Raw genomic sequence first — 16,295 nt, 5'->3', positions numbered from 1 at the left:
ACAGCAGATTTTAGAGTGGTTCAGCCAAAACTTTAGCCTACGTCCACTTCGTGATCTCTCTTGAGAGATTCACTAGCACTATGAAGAATTTAGGTGTTTACAAGTACTTATTGCAGATCCTTCAAACCCCTCAGACTAGTTCTTATCTCTCTATCACCTTTACTCTCAGTTTTCTGCACTTTCTGTCTTCCCTTATTCCAGAAAACTGACTGCAGCTCCTATTTATAGGGTATAGAGGCTGCTGATACAATATACAATTAGGATTCCTAATCCTAATAGACTAAACCTTTAATACAAATCCTAATAGAACTTGAAAGACTAACTTTCCTAGAACTTATAGAAAAGCTGCGCGCACCTCTTTCCTTTCTAGACTTGGATTTGAATTCTGAACCCTAATTTTCAGATTGTATCAATGAGCCAAAAACACAACACAGGGAACCGTATTCCTTCCACAAATATAATATTCACTGCCATCTTCTTCTGAAATCTCCTGCATCCCATGCCAGTGAATTAAATTATTAAAAAGAATAACAAATAGTGTGATATTTTGGTTCTTTAATTCATCTAAGTAGGAAGATCGGTAAAACAAAATTTCAGTTGATTTATACATTTTTTGTATGAAGGTTTATGCGACATATACCTTCTGCAAAGAACACGGGCTGGTCTCCTATCTCAATGAATTCGTATTGCCGAGGGCCTCGGAATATTTCTAATGCCTGAAATCAAACAGTGTTCAGTCAAATCAGAGAACTAATAACCTGCTATCATTAGAAATCAGTTCCAATTAAAAAGAAATGGTAGAATTACTATCATGTTGTGTTAAAGGTGATAATTGAACCTGATGTTTATTGAGAAGTAAATACTCTGACACAGAATCAATTGTAAATGTGATTTTTCTTCATCCAACTACCCATATAATATTTGCATTCTGTTAGAGAACAAAACATATCACCGTATACCTAGCTATATGAAACTATATATTACAAATCATTTGAACTTACATATATGGGATGGTGCATTTTCTATTAGATGACAATGATAAAAAAATGTTAGGCTTGTACCATGTAGGGCGGAACAAGACTCGTGGACAAGAATTCAAGAATTCAAGAAGATGTCTAGCCCTGTCAATCATTTTTGGGTCCTCAATTAATGTGAAATACAACAATTCCATATGTAAATCACATCACATGCATGCACAACTAGCTTGAAACAAACCCGCTGAATGTAGAGTAATATGATAATTACAAACATATATCATGAGGACATACCAGATTCAGACTAGCTAGTGCGTTGAACTCACTTAAGAGTGTGTTCACACTAGTCTCAGCTTTGTTGCTGAGCAAAACAACCAAGAGGCTTATAGGAGAGAAAGTATTTGTTAACTTGAATCACAAGAAACAAAACTGAGATATAGCAATAGAACAAGGAGCAGGTACCTCGTCTTTCTTTTGTTGAAGGACACAGTGTAAGAGGTGAGTTCAAGCATGCCATCTTCATTCAACGCCGGGCGAGGCTTCAAACTATTTGGGTCCTGCTTTGAGAATGCGATGCTTCTCTCAGCCTGACCATACATATATATATATATATATATATATATATATATATATATATATATAGGCTCAAAAAGAGGGATAAGAGAGACAAAGAAATCTCCATGGAACACGCCAAACATTAAAGAACAACTAGCTAACGAAAACGAAATTGTAGAAGACCTAAACAGTCACTATTGCAAGTCAAAACAATGAACGGAGGAGTCACGTCCCACCAAACTAAGCTTGTTAAAGTAGTACCATGATATTTAGAAAGACAATTAACAATGTTATGAGTGCATCATATATATCACACATATAAACCCTAAACCCTATATCTAACCGGATTTGACATACGTACCATATTCAGTTCCAGAAGAAAACTCTTGCAGCTTTTCATCTGCCAGTAAAAATCGTAGTACACAAAGAATTACGGTGAGCTGAGAATCCTATGATCAGGGATAGAAAATGTACTCTGAAATTGGTGGTCCTCGCCTCGCTGAACAACGAAGCACGCTGTCATATATACCGGAATACCAGACGTGTTCATGATCGTTCGGTGCGTTAGGGTTTCTCTAGTCCATCGCTGGCTCATCACTAAACGCCAAGTCTTCAGACTTGCTCTCATGAACGCCTTCATTGTTAGCCGCAATATATCAATATTATAGCAAACGCTTATTTGGGCTTGTAAAAACAGAAGTGAATAGTAGGATGGACCAACAAGCTTAACTTGGGCTCGTAAAGACAGAACCAATGGTGGGCTGGTCCAACAAGTTGCAACTTCCGAATGATTCCATTTTCGCAATTTCAATGACTTTAGACATTAGTACATTAGACTACAAGTCTACAAGCACGTACAAAGGTGACACCGCATTAGTTGGCTAATGCGATACGATCCATGTACCAATAAGGTCACTTTGTAGTTCTGTGAATTGCCGCGAAAAGGCGTGAGTCTAAGCAAATTAGGTTATTTTTTGCCAATATCCAAATAACCAAAAAAAAAAACAAACAAAAAAATATTTTAAGAGTTTGGCTAATGACATATTGTTATGAACAGAGAGGAAATGAGCTTGCTAATGTTGGTTTGTTATCGTCAGGCTTGGTGTGGTGGAATGAGACTCCTCCTTTTCTTCTGGATCTTTGTCAACGAGACTCACTTGGTCTTCTCAATTTTCGGTTTATTTGAGTTGTAGTTTTCTTGTCGTTTTTCATCTGTTGATTGACTAGGGGTTAGAACCTCTTTAGCATAGCTTTTCTGTTTTTTGGCTAGCTAGGGGTATGGGCGATGTCCTCCCTTCTTCTATTTGTATCATCCAGCTCTTTTAATAAATCAGGTTGGGAGGCTCTGCTCTCTCCAATCATATTTTAGCCCAAAAAACAAAAACAAAAAACATAGAGGAAATGAGCTATGTATGATCAAATTCATCAAGAAGTAGCTTTCATGAAACCACTAAATTCAAATTAGTTCTCACCAAACTCACATAACAGTGATAATAAATTAATAACTTTGATCAATTACACTGCTAATGGAAGGAAACACGAGGAAAAACGAGTGAGAAAATATTACGGGAATGGAACGGCTAGCATGTAGAGGTGTGCTACACGATGAAGAACACCTCAATCAAACCAACGTATCAATCCTCCGAGTGCATACTAGCTTTGGCAGAACGAGACCAATATTCCTTGACAAGCTGCCCGAACAGTGATCCCTCATTGTTCATCAGCTTAATTGGCTCATCATACTCCACTACTTTACCTGTCAATGTAAAATTAGAAAATGAACACCTAACATCAAATCACATAAATAACAAACACAATTTGTGTTCAGTACGTTCATCGTTGGTCGTGGGCGCTTACCATCACTAAGAGCAAGCACCTTAGTGCAGTCCATCACGGTTGGTATCCTATGGGCCACTGTTATAACAGTGGAGTCTACAAATTCCGCACTTATAGTTTTCTGGAGAATAGAGTCTGTTGTATTGTCCATCGATGCAGTAGCTTCATCCAGCACTAGTATTCGGCTCCTCTTCAATAAAGCGCGCCCCAAGCAGAATAGCTGTCGCTGTCCCATGCTCCAGTTTGTTCCATCTTCCACAACTGCAACACCGTACCATTTGTTAGTTGATCAAGGTAAGGTTTACTCACACCTAAAAGCACTACTAGCTAGATGAATTAATACACAACTTCTTACCTAAAGAATCCAAGCCCTCTTCTTTTTCTCTGATGGCCTCTCGTAACTGACATTTCTCAAGAACCTTTGGACACAAAAAAAATTTGGAGTGTGTATATATGTATATATATAATATATTACATATGAAATATATTCCTGACTTGTAAATACCTAATGTTGGAACATTTTCAAAAGCTGATATCATAGCTATTACTAACCATCCTACAAATGATTATCTCCTTATATCAACCATCAGAAATAAGGAAAGACTATTTGTTTATGGTCTGACATAAAATAAATAAATTTAAAAGCCTTACCTCCCATATCTCACGATCAGTATGCTCTGATAAGGGGTCCAGATTGAATCTCACAGACCCACTGAATAATGTCGGATCTTGAGGGATGATCCCAAAACGTGATCTCAAATCATGAAGGCCAATTGTACAAATGTCACAGCCATCTACAATGACTTTTCCCTCTGTTGGCTCTACCAGACGAAACAAAACGCTGACAAGAGTTGTCTTTCCACTTCCAGTCCGGCCAACAATTCCAATTTTGTAGCCTCCCTCAATGATGCAATTTATCCCGTGGAGAACAAAAGGAGAATTTGGCCTATATCTTACCTGCAAAATGTACGTCGTTGAATGTTATGTACAAGTTTCAATGATACTAGCATATTACTGTTTGGGATGTATTTTCATGCGCGCTGACCTTTAAGTCATGTATTTCCACTTTACCAACAATAGGCCAATTGTGTGCCGGTCGGTTTTCTTCTATTACTTCATTGGCTTCGCTGGGAATGTGCATGTATTGTTCCACCCTTTCTACAGAAATTATTGAATTTGCTAGCATGCACTGATATTGGACAGAAATTACTAGGAATACATTTAATGAAAGGCCATATGATAGTGTCATCCCAATAAATCCTGTCAAAAGATTAAGAACATTGTTAAACAATGTATGCATAGATGTTTCCCATGAATATGATTCAATCTCAGGAAAAACTGGATGGTGGAACCCAATGTATACTAACCAGAGGAAGAAGCATCAAATTGAGTCAAAGTAATGGCAAGTGTTGAGGCTGAGAGAACAATGGCGCTAAGCAATTCTAGACGTTGAATTAACCATTCATTTGTTGAAAAGCTATTGAAGTCAGCACTAGAATTTGCATCAATGAATTCCAAGTTTTTGGAGAAAAATCTTTCCTCCTCTCCAAAAGCTCTGATTGTCACGGCTCCAGCAATAGATTCAGAAATGTGGCTTGCAAGTGCAGACTTAGTCGTGCCATTCATTCGCATTAACTCTTTTGCAGACGCAAAGTAGTAATTCTATTTGTAAAAGAGAAAACCAAACAAGTAAAAAGTGTAATGAAATCATTGAAGTGCAAGTGTTGTGGTAGTTAATGCTGGTTTTAGTGTAGTACCTGAAAGCGAAAGGTAGCATAAAGTGTCGGTATAATCAGAAACACGAGAGGCCAAGTAAGATAAATCATTACTAAGAATATGCTATAAGCGTTCAGAGTTGTCCCAACAGCTATGGATAGCTTTAAAGCTACTTCCAGGTCAATGATATTCATATCTAGAGATACCTGAACAGATAGGCAATGTAAACATAAGCAAATTCCACTCGGTTGATGTAAAGTGAAACCAGATCATTTAATTAATGTTTTGAAACCTTTAAAAGCTTACTCGACTAAGTATCCTCCCCAGAGGTGTTGAATCGTAAAACAGCATTGGTGCCCGGAAAAGGGAGTTCAGTAGTGTAAAGAAAATGGATCTTGATGCTCCACATCCTAATTGGACTACCTTAAGAGAGCGTAGAAGCAAACAGAATGAAATGATACACATGATCAATGAATAAACTCCGAAGAGCTCGACTCTTGACACCTTATAATCCTGAAGATTCGAAGCCAACCAATAAGCCTGTACTAATTGCCCCAGTATGAATATCACGTGGAAAAAGATTGATGAGAAGAAGTGAAAAAATCCCTTGCTATGCTTCAAATACTGAATGTATGGCTTGAAACCAGTGTCTCCTGTTTCTCTCTCTTCTTTTTTAATCAATTGATCTCCTGAAGATTCTTTGAACTGTACCTCAGTATTAACTTTTTCAACCTCCTCGGCAGATGATTTATGTTTTCTAGTAGCAGCATATTCAACTTGACTCTCGGAACCAGCAGTGTCATTATGTGCATTGACAAGGTCTTGGAACTCTTGACAAGAAGCCAGCAACTCTTTGTAAGGTCCTGCCCTTAAAATTTTCCCTGAAGACATCAACTATGAACAAAAAAGTATACATTACCTAAAGTGATTGCTTGAAAAATGACATTTAGCAGGCAGATCATCTAAAACTAAAAGGGTCTTAAAAGAAAATGGTTTGAAGATAATCGACCAAAATCAGACAAAAGATGTTTGATAGAAAATTAGACACTGGAGATATTAGCAGTTTTGTACGAAGTTACCAAAATAGAACTAAAACCCGGAAGAAAGTCGACTTGATGTGTCACAAGCAACACCGTCTTCTTTGCCAGAGCTCCCATGACATAATCCTGAAAACTCTCATATTAGATAAAAGTGGAGTTAACCAAAATGGACAGTATCATTAATGGTTGAAAAGTAAGAAGTACATTGAATAGGCTGCTTGCAGTATGAGCATCAACTGCACTGAAAGGGTCATCCAAGAGATAGACATCAGCATTTTGATAGAGGGCACGCGCAAGTTGAATGCGCTGCTTTTGGCCACCACTTAGATTGACACCTCTTTCTCCTATCTGAGTGAGATCTCCAAATGGAAGGATCTCTAGATCCTTAACTAACGAACACTTATTAAGCGTCTCTTGGTACCTGACATGATCCATGGTGGATCCAAACAGAATATTTTCTTGTATACTTCCTGTTTGAATCCATGCCGATTGAGGAACATATGCTATCTTCCCATGCACTTGAACCTGTAAAATTTAGGCAGTCAGAACTTTAGTAAGACTCCCACATTTATAAAAGCTCAATGAAGAATTTCCACCTAAAAAGAATATATACTTACAATACCATTGATGAGGGGAACTTCTCCTAGAATTGCAGCTAAAAGGGTTGATTTACCGGAGCCAACCTCTCCACAAAGAGCTACTTTTTCTCCTGGTTCAACCACCAAGTTCAAGTTCCTTAATGTGGCCTTGGTTGCATCAGTGTCCCATGAAATTTCGGAGGCTCTAATGAAAATGGAATGCTCAGCCTCTTTGCCAATATTCTCTTTCCTTGTATCTCTGTTCTCCAACTCCTGTGCATCAAGGAACTTCACAATGCGCGAGAATGAGACCTTGGCTTCAATAAATGATCCAAAAATATCTGGGATAAGCCTAATTGGCTCCTGAACAATACGCAAAGTTGCTAGAAATGTGAAAACATTACTAGCAGTGAGTGCAATTCCCAGGAAGTAGCACGTCCAAAAGGTAACGGCTGCTACCAAAATAGGAGATGACCAGAACAAAGTGATATAATACCCCTTTTGTAACAGTACTTTATTTATCCATTTGAGTTCTTCTGCTCTTAACCCCTCTATGACTTTCTTGAAATTTGTCTCCCATGAATACAGCTTTAAGATCTTCATATTTGATAGTGCTTCTGTTATGGCCTTCAGCCTCTTATTTTGAGCTACCATGAACTTTGTTTGATAATCATGCTGCAACTTGACCAATGGAGAGCTTGCCAGCACAATCAATATGAGCACAGTTAGAGCTGCGAGAGTTGCTATTCCAACAGAGAAGTAAACAATAAGTAATGAGAGACAAAGCTGAAGGCTTGTGGACCATATCTGATGAAACCAGAATGGAAATTCACCGATTCTATAAGCATCCACGCTCACATAATTCACTATCTCACCAGGAGAATGACTCATCTTGGCAGCATTTGAGAGTCTTAGTTGCTTCTGATATATTGCTGCAGATATCAATGATCTTACCTGGAGACCAATAAATCTAGTTCTGAAGAACCATTGCCTCTCCGACAATGACTCCACGACTTTAACCACAAAGAGACCAGCTGTCAGTGCATAGCCTTCACCTTCAAAAGCTGCTTCTCCTTCAACGACACTAATGAAGGCCATCAGAAACAGAGGACCGCTAGTCAATGTGAGAACCTTGATGAGTGCAAATATACCAGAAATTAATATAGCTTTCCTCTGGCAGAAAAGAATTGTGGACAAAATAGAAGGGTCATCATCAGATGAGCTGCTTTCCTTCCTTTTCTGCACTTGCTCCGTAAACATCAAGTACAATGTTCGTGCTTGATCAGCTTGTCGCAGCTGTGGGATATCTTCATTCTCAAGAATCTTCCCCTTTCCTTTTTTCATTAATGGATTCAGCCACCAAAATGACATTACACTAAATAAACCAGCTTTTGCAAAAGGAGTAACATTGTCATGATTTGAAGTGATTTCACCTGCGATATCCGATTCTGCACCCAGCAAAGGTGTATGCAAAGCATCGTCAACGTGGACTTGTGGATCACCTTTAGCAACACTGCTTCCATCAAATGCACTAAAAAGCAAGAGAACTGATCCAGGAAAACAAAGAATGTCCAAAACAATCATAACCGATACTGCTTCATCAAGAGTTGCTTCCCAAATCGATGAACCACAAAGAAAAACTGCAATCAAAAAGCCAAGAATTGAAAGAACTTTTGTTATCGCAATTCGGGGAGGGTTTGGCTTCTTCAGGTTTATGGTTAATCCCAGCACCAACCAAGTAAACCCCTGAAAGAAAAATACTATCCATCCATGCAGAGGTAAACAAGTCTGATCTGTATTTACTTTCTCGATCGTTTTCCATATCCCAAAACCCAAATAGGCCAAAGACAAACAGGCATTGAAAGTGGCCGAAACAATTGACACAGCAGAGATGGTGTAAGACTCTGATGACGCTGTAACCCTCTTTGATAATGTTATATAGATGAAGATACAAAACAAGATGAACAGAAGCAAGATATCAACTGCAATGACCGCAATATTGTTGATACATGAATTTGGATTGATAATGGCTGCAATGTCAGAACTGCATTCAATTCCAGATTCAGTTGGACAATCACAAAACAAGGTCCAGAAACCTTCCGCCATGATGTGTCTCAGTTATGTACAAAATCTGCACAATTACAAGAAAGAAGAATTTAAAAACAGATAAAGCAACTGGAGCAACTGTATCTCGAACCCATGGTTTTTAGCATAATAGTTACTAGAGGTTCAAACCAAACAGAAAACAGAGAGGAAAATATATACCGACAGTCTTGACATAGATACTTGAACACAATTATATAGCTAATACCTTCCTCCTCACAAACTGAAGTGGATATGAAGCTTTCACCAAGTTGGAAAGGATGGCATCCAATAACAAACATGTGTTAGAACTACAACCGCGAAAACATGTAACAATATAAGATTCTACTGGAAGAAGCCCAGAAAATTTCACTGTAGACTCACTTAAGATTAATTAGTGTCTAAATTGCCTTTGAAGCCATCATGACATAAATCATACAAAAGTCGATGCCTCAGTGCATGATGCCATCTCATTTCTTACCATCAATCCCACGTTTCTCATTAACTCTTATATTTCTAGATTCACGCCCTACTGTGAAACAATTTAAAAGACTATAGTCTGCTCAAATGACATATAGTCTGCTCAATTGACCATCTTCTGAAAAAAAAAAAAAAAAGACATATAGAAGATAAAACATATAATAATGGAGCGAAACCATATAATAATATTCAAATGATTTTTTATTATTAATTTTTTTATAGAAAAGGATAACAGTATTAGAATGAATTGACTAAAGCAATGTGGATCTTTATTTATTAGCACGGTGCACCTTTCAACCACAAAAACAAAGAAAAGTTAGCAGCCCCTTGGCCTGCTGTCCGTTCATGCATTCATGACTTTTCGGCCGAGGATCGCTAGCTCCAAAAAGGGTGAGTTATATCTACAAGTTTGGAGCATGAGATACAACGAAGTAGCAATAATTGGATATATCATATATAACATGTAGCTAGCGAGGTTCCACTTGGTCAATCAGTCCTGACCTGTAAAACCTGATGATCACTTCCCAACAACAAGTCAGATTTGTACACTAGCACTCGTACAAAGTATCAAATGGTGCTTGAATGCACGAAAGAGAAAGGTAATAAGAGTCGTACTGTTATCGTGGATATGAGAGTAATTTTACCAAACTATGTGAGCTCAGACTCGCAGGGGTGGGTAGATGAAGAATTAATTTGGTCCAGACAATTCTCGAGTTTACACTACTTGTCAGTTGATGGTCGTGAAAGGTTGAATACATGCAATCAACATGCAAGATACGAGATTGATCAAACTACAAAGAAAATTCACGAAAATTTGCTGCATGCAGATTTGAAAACAATGTTATGTACCTAGCAAGGTGAGAAGAAATGATAATACTTTGAATTGTTGGTAGTTTAAAAGATTTTTAAAATCTTTAATTTAATTCAAATTTCTAATTTTCAATTGCGTTTGGCTATTGACACCCTATTTGTTCACGCTACAAGTTTTTAATTTATTAAAAAACTCAAATTTCCTGATACAAAAATGCAATAAAGGACGATAACTAATTAAAAGATGTATTTTATTTTGTTTATTATATCTATAATTAAATTTTATTTCTTACATTAATTTTCATGAAAATACAATCAACAGGAAAATATGAGTTTTGTGCAAAGCATAGAAAAGTTTGAGAAGCTAATATTGCACTTACACTAAAGTTATAAAAAAAATAGTCATTTCCATCCTTTTTCACATCATCAATACAAATGTCATTGATTTCTATTTCAAATACAAAGAAAAAGAATATTTTGGTTTCATTTGAATTAGACTCACACACACACACACACATAAGGGATAAGGCGATATTAGCTCATCGGAAATAGACGATTTAGGTAGCAAGTCCCACCCTCAAACCCGAAGGTGAAGGGTCTATCACACTCTGAGAGCCCACCGCCGGTCCCCTTATTATTATTATTTTTTATTAATAATAAAGAAAAATACAAAAAAAGAATGGAGGACAAAAGTACAGACCAGAGAAAGAAATAAAAGATAGAAAATTCCATCTTTGGAACAGAGAAAAAGAAAGAAATAAACTCCAAGAAGCCCAAATCAACATCAAGAAGAAACATGAGAATAAGGGAACCCCTGGTCATCCATTCTCAAGTATGGAGAGATCTCGGGTGGAGGTGAGGCATGCCAAATCAGAGATGAAGAAGCCAAACCCAAATTTGTTAACCTATCTGCCACAGAATTGCCTTCGCGAAGAACATAAGAGCAGTGAAATGTCATTGACCAAATGCGAGATAAACAATTCAACCAAGCAATGCGCAGTGGCCAAGGAGGTGTAAATGAGATAGAGGAAATACATGCTAAAACACTGGTTGAATCACTCTCCAACCAAATACAATGCCAAACCATTCAAAAAGCAATCTCAATACCAATTATAACTCTCATTAACTCCGCAAAGAAAGCTGAGTGTTGACCTAAACCTTGACAATAACCTCCAAAATATTGACCATTCACAACCCGAAAAACACCACCACAAGCTGCAGGGCCAGGATTACCTTTAGCTAACCCATCAGTGTTAAGCTTAATCCAAGGAAAAATAGGGGGATGCCAAAGAACCAACCGAGGAGCAACTGATTTGCGAGCAAATGGTTGGATTCCCAGGCTCACTAGCAACTGAGAATCCAATACACCGTGGGAATAACCAGGCAAATGATGAGCAGCAAACCGCAACCAAGATTTAATAGAGCGAAAAACACGCATAAGAGAAGGCCTCTTATTATTTGAACAAAGCTTATTACTTGTTTTCCAAATAGCCATGAAAGGAAACAGACAGCCAGCAAGCCATAAATTTTTTAGCTGAGGGGAAACGGTTTACCAACAATTGTACTCCGTAAATCACCAATTGAGCCATGAGTTAGTAACGAAGTACCAAAACAGCATGATAACCATTGCCAAACATGCTGAGCGAAGGAACAAGAAACAAATAAATGAGTTGAGTCCTCCATAGTGCAAAAAGAGCAAAGCTGACATACTAAAACCAATGGGATGCCCCGTCGTTGAAGTTGGTCATCTGTGGGTAACTTGTTATGGAGGAGGCGCCAAACAAATATAGAGAACCGTGGTGGAATAAAATGACTCCAAACTTGAGTTTGTGGACCATTAGAAGCAAAGTGTGGACATAGAAGATTATATCCCTCAGAAAAGGAGCCATTAACCAAATCCTCCCAAATCAAAAGATCATCTTCAAAGACAATAGGGAGGGGCAAACTATGAATCTCATCTACCAGAGTTGGAAATAAAGTAGAGAAACAGTGTGGCAAACTCCATTGCTGACCAGTCAATTAAACCAAATCAAACCAATTCAATCGATAAGTTACCAATAATTGTGCTAACCGCAATCTCCTTGATGAGACTACGAGTGACTAAGAGAGCGAGAGACAAGCATATAGACTTGAAAGAAAAGAAAAACAGTTTTTACATGCACCCTAGTTTAATTTGGGTACTTTGAATTGGTTAACTAAGTAAAATTGTAATTTAGAAAGATATGTGTAGGGTGAAAAGAGAATGTAGGGTAAACAAAGGAGATGGTAGGGTGGCAATAGCCTCACCATTTTCAATTTATATCTTATGCTTTTAGGCCTGTGCTTTTTGTGAGTTATAGGAGTTTCATTTTTATTTTTATTTTCTAATTGTATGGTGTGTTTTGTGGTAAAGGTTTGCATGAGATATTTGGAGCCTATAAAAAGCAACAACCTTTTCCAAGTTGATAACAACAGCAAAAAAGGTTCTCTATTCCACATTTGACTATCTATCACTCTGATTACTATTTTTCACATGTTATACTAGAATCAACTGCGGTCCATTTCCCTTACTACAAATAAGAGAAACAATTTATAATTTATTAATTGAAGCACAATTTTAGCTTAATTTTAGGGTGGTGCTATTCACACACCTTTTTTCTCTATTCACACATCTTTTCTAATTTTCTATTACTTTAATTCAATCTTTTTTATAAATTACCTTAACTACCCTCCCTTGTAAATCTATTTCTTTTTCCTTTTTCTTTTTTTCTATTTGGCAATTCAATCATGAATCAAACATCATTATACAATAAATCAATTTTTTTTTACCCATAAATGAAGGAAAAATAATACGTTTATTAAGTGGAATGACCTATATTATTAGACAAAGAATATGCTTCCTAAGTAATCACCTTTTTTATTTTGAATCAAGAGAGGTCAGATATATTAATATTCAGCAAGCAGTACCAGAAACGACACACCCCAGAGAAGCCGACAGAAATAGCCGTCATTTAGGACATACAAAGGGCCTATTCTAAAAACAGAACCTCGCACTCTCGGGTACACCCACCTTTTAAGGACTAATAAGCACCTTTATTCTTACAAAATCTAGTAAACTCAGAAGCAAAGAAATATAAAAGTAACAACCGAGCAAAACTAGATTCTGCGACCTATGGAAATTTAAATATTACTAGTTGAGGATGACGCTCAAACATCCCCAATACTGCCAACACCTGCTGACAGCTGTGCCATGTATTCAGAGGTACTGCTGAGCTCTTTTTCCTCAAGAACTTGACCATTACGATCGTTTTCCCGAAGTTTCCACTTTTTAGACTTCCTACCCTAGAATTCATTCTCCAGAACTTTTGCACACTTCGGCCTATTCTTGCTTCCCTTTGGTCTACCCAATTTCTTCTTTCTTGGCGAAACAATCAGCTTTCCTTTCTTATGTTGCAAGACAAGCTGCATCCCATCGTCAACTTGGAGTAACGGTTTAGTGTTAGACACACATCTCTTGCCCAACCGTCCCAGCCCTTCCACAGCCTTACGCTTAGTTCCTAAAACAGGATAGGTATGAGTTGAAGCGACTATCACCCTTGTATCCTTACCCTTATCCATGCACGGAGGTTTGATAACAGCCACCGGGAGTGTCTTCCCCACTATTTCCAGAGGAGGTTGACTAGCTTGCTTTGTCCAAGTTTCCAGAAACGCAGCCAGGTTAAAATCTGCGAACATCGAAGGGAAAACCTTAACAGTACCAAACAGCAAGGGCTGATGTTGTGGAATAGTTTTCATTATCGCCCCCCCCTCCCTACATGTTCCGGTTCAATCACCATTTCCCTCTGAACCTACAGGTCATACCCATTAGGCCGAGGACCACTTTCCCCATCCGTCAATGATAGCCCAGCCATCGCCGTAGCTTGGACCCTAAACCCTAAGTTGAGTGACAGTTCAAGCGCCAACGTCGCTGAAAAATAAAAAAGCATCCAAAACCTAATCCGCCTTCGAACAACAAAGACTAAACGGATCTTTTGCTCTGCCTCCTTCCGATATAGAGCATTCTGATCAAAGCGAATCACATGGCCTAGAGCATATCCCACCAAGTTCAGTGCAGACTTATTTCGGAGACCCACCTGAAGTCCCTTAATTGCAACCCATGCTTCCATCAGATTCAGAGGAACCTCACGCACCGGACCAATACCGTCATAATTGCTAAGCACCACCATCGTATTTCTATAGAACTAAGATCCTCCATGCAGGATCTTGTTTCTTTCAGCCTCACGCTCAAATTGAAACACAAAACGCTCTCCCACTTCATGAATTGTCCGTCCATATTTCATACGCCAAATCGTAGGTATAGTACCTATGAACCTCGGAAGCTTGCCCTTCAGGCCAAGTAGGCGACCCACCAGATACCAACGATCAGCCTGCAGCGCCGCAAGCCCTGCTGAACCTAAGGATTCAGGAGCCGTGTCTGCCAGATGAAGATCATCGAGGTTGCTCTCCACCAAGTGAGCCATGTCACCAGAAAATCTTGGAATTTTACTCGAGGAGGTATCGAGGAAACCATACCAGACAGCTAGGTCAGTTTTTTCATAAGCTGGTACCAAAGTTAAAACTCTTGAAAGTAGATATTGTATAAGTAATCACCTTCACCCAACTGAATCCAAATTGTCAAGTTTGTCCTCATACTTTGCAATTGAGTACCAAACTCAATGTTTGTTTGTTTCTGATTCTTAATCCAGGTGCATCATCCTCAAATAAAATAAAAAAATAAAATAAATATGGAATCAACATTTTATCCACTTCGGCCTTAAGCTTCCACACTACAGTTGATGATGTACACAAAATTTGGAGATGCTCTACATAATATTGAATGCAATGAGTTGCAATCTTCGTGTGGGGACAAAATTATATTCTACTAGCATAATATAGTAGAACAAATCATGTTTATAATCATAAGACCATCATTATTAGACTGTTGTAAAGTTTTATAGTTGCTCAATGGATTCAAATACACCAAATAATTTTAGTTAGAATCTTAACAGGAATAATGGATTCAAAGGGGGCTCGAATGATCACTAAACTCATTTTTTTTTCCATGTCTCCATTGCAAATCAAATGTAAAATTTCTCAAAAGATTGGTCTAAAGTTTATTGTTCTACCATGATTAAACTTCAAAGCATCATATTAGAGAGTTGAAGGAAAAAAAATTTTATATATATATATATATATATAGAGAGAGAGAGAGTCAAATGTGACCACAGATATGCAGATATATAGAAACTTGAATTTACTTGGGACTGAGGCATATGAATTTGAAATAAAAATCTCCAATCTAGAATTCTATGACAAAAATTAACTAACACCATAACAGAATATATATTAAAAGTACGCAAAAATTTCTTATCAAGTCTATGATAAAGGTAGATGCGAATCAAGTCACATTGGTAAGAGAAAAGCTTTAGGACAAATGGACACGGTCTTTGATGTTCTTCACCATACAAGACTTGTTTTCTTACTTTACTTTTACTATATGTATTTAGAAAAAAAAAATTATATAAGTGCAGAAATAATCCCCTATATTGCATGCAATCTTAGCAAAATATTCTTATTAATTGTAATCCAGTGACTCATCAACCCTAACTAGGAATATCTTGATGAACAATAAGCAAAAGATAATATTATGAGGGGGTGAGGTTACCCAAAGCAGGCACGATGACCTGGGCTTCAAGCAGAGTCGGACCTGACATGAGGCTCGTGAGTCGGCCGTCTTAGGCCCAGTGTGTCGTCGGGCCTAATTTTTTTAAAGTAAATAAAATGTATGTTTTTTACTAAACAATAAGATTAGTTTAGTTGACAAGTTGCATTCCTTTCTTTTATGTTACCCCTAACCTAGGTTCGAATTCCCTTTCAGTTATGTATTTATTTATCTTTTCAATGTTTTTTATTTTTCTTTTCAATCTGTTGTAAATATTTGTGGATAATCATGTAAATAGATGATGAGTAATAGGTGCCTATCCCTATAGATTGGTGATTGATAGATTGTAATTATAGGAGTGATTGGATTGTAATTAAGCATTACCCTTTTGTGCACACCATGTAGTCCTATATAAGGCTCCTCATGGTGAGATGAATAAGACACACAATCTGATTCTATGTGTCCAAAATCTCTCTCTCTCTCAAAAACTTTTCTGTTTTACAACACGTTATCAGCACGAAGCTCTAACCAAAGCTCTAGCCAA

At 37.6% G+C, this 16,295-nt stretch overlaps 1 protein-coding gene across 1 annotated transcript; it reads right to left on the bottom strand.

Moving 5' to 3' along the window:
- Positions 1-2,966: 2,966 nt before the first annotated feature.
- LOC112176953 (ABC transporter C family member 10) lies at positions 2,967-9,363 on the bottom strand. Its single transcript, XM_024315096.2, has 12 exons — positions 9,011-9,363; positions 6,739-8,830; positions 6,326-6,646; positions 6,161-6,247; positions 5,388-5,975; positions 5,123-5,287; positions 4,733-5,027; positions 4,411-4,625; positions 4,017-4,322; positions 3,721-3,784; positions 3,387-3,626; positions 2,967-3,285 (listed from the first exon to the last, which is right to left on the bottom strand). The coding sequence occupies exons 2-12, from the start codon at positions 8,803-8,805 to the stop codon at positions 3,164-3,166; spliced, it is 4,470 nt and encodes a 1,489-aa protein (XP_024170864.1). The 5' UTR covers positions 8,806-8,830; positions 9,011-9,363; the 3' UTR covers positions 2,967-3,163.
- Between the last annotated feature and the right edge of the window lie 6,932 nt (positions 9,364-16,295).

The sequence above is a fragment of the Rosa chinensis genome, chromosome 7, assembly GCF_002994745.2.
Source record: "Rosa chinensis cultivar Old Blush chromosome 7, RchiOBHm-V2, whole genome shotgun sequence".
Classification (NCBI taxonomy): domain Eukaryota; kingdom Viridiplantae; phylum Streptophyta; class Magnoliopsida; order Rosales; family Rosaceae; genus Rosa; species Rosa chinensis.
This window is presented reverse-complemented; position numbering and strand designations above follow the sequence as displayed.

What these genes read in the sequence shown, in the direction of transcription:
- LOC112176953 (XM_024315096.2), bottom strand. Translation starts at nt 8,805, where the DNA reads ATGGCGGAAGGTTTCTGGACCTTGTTTTGTGATTGTCCAACTGAATCT. An exon ending in ATGCTACCTTTCGCTTTCAG is followed by an intron (nt 5,028 to 5,122) that starts GTACTACACTAA and finishes TTTTACAAATAG; the next exon opens with AATTACTACTTTGCGTCTGC. An exon ending in ATTTGATGCTTCTTCCTCTG is followed by an intron (nt 4,626 to 4,732) that starts GTTAGTATACAT and finishes ATCTTTTGACAG; the next exon opens with GATTTATTGGGATGACACTA.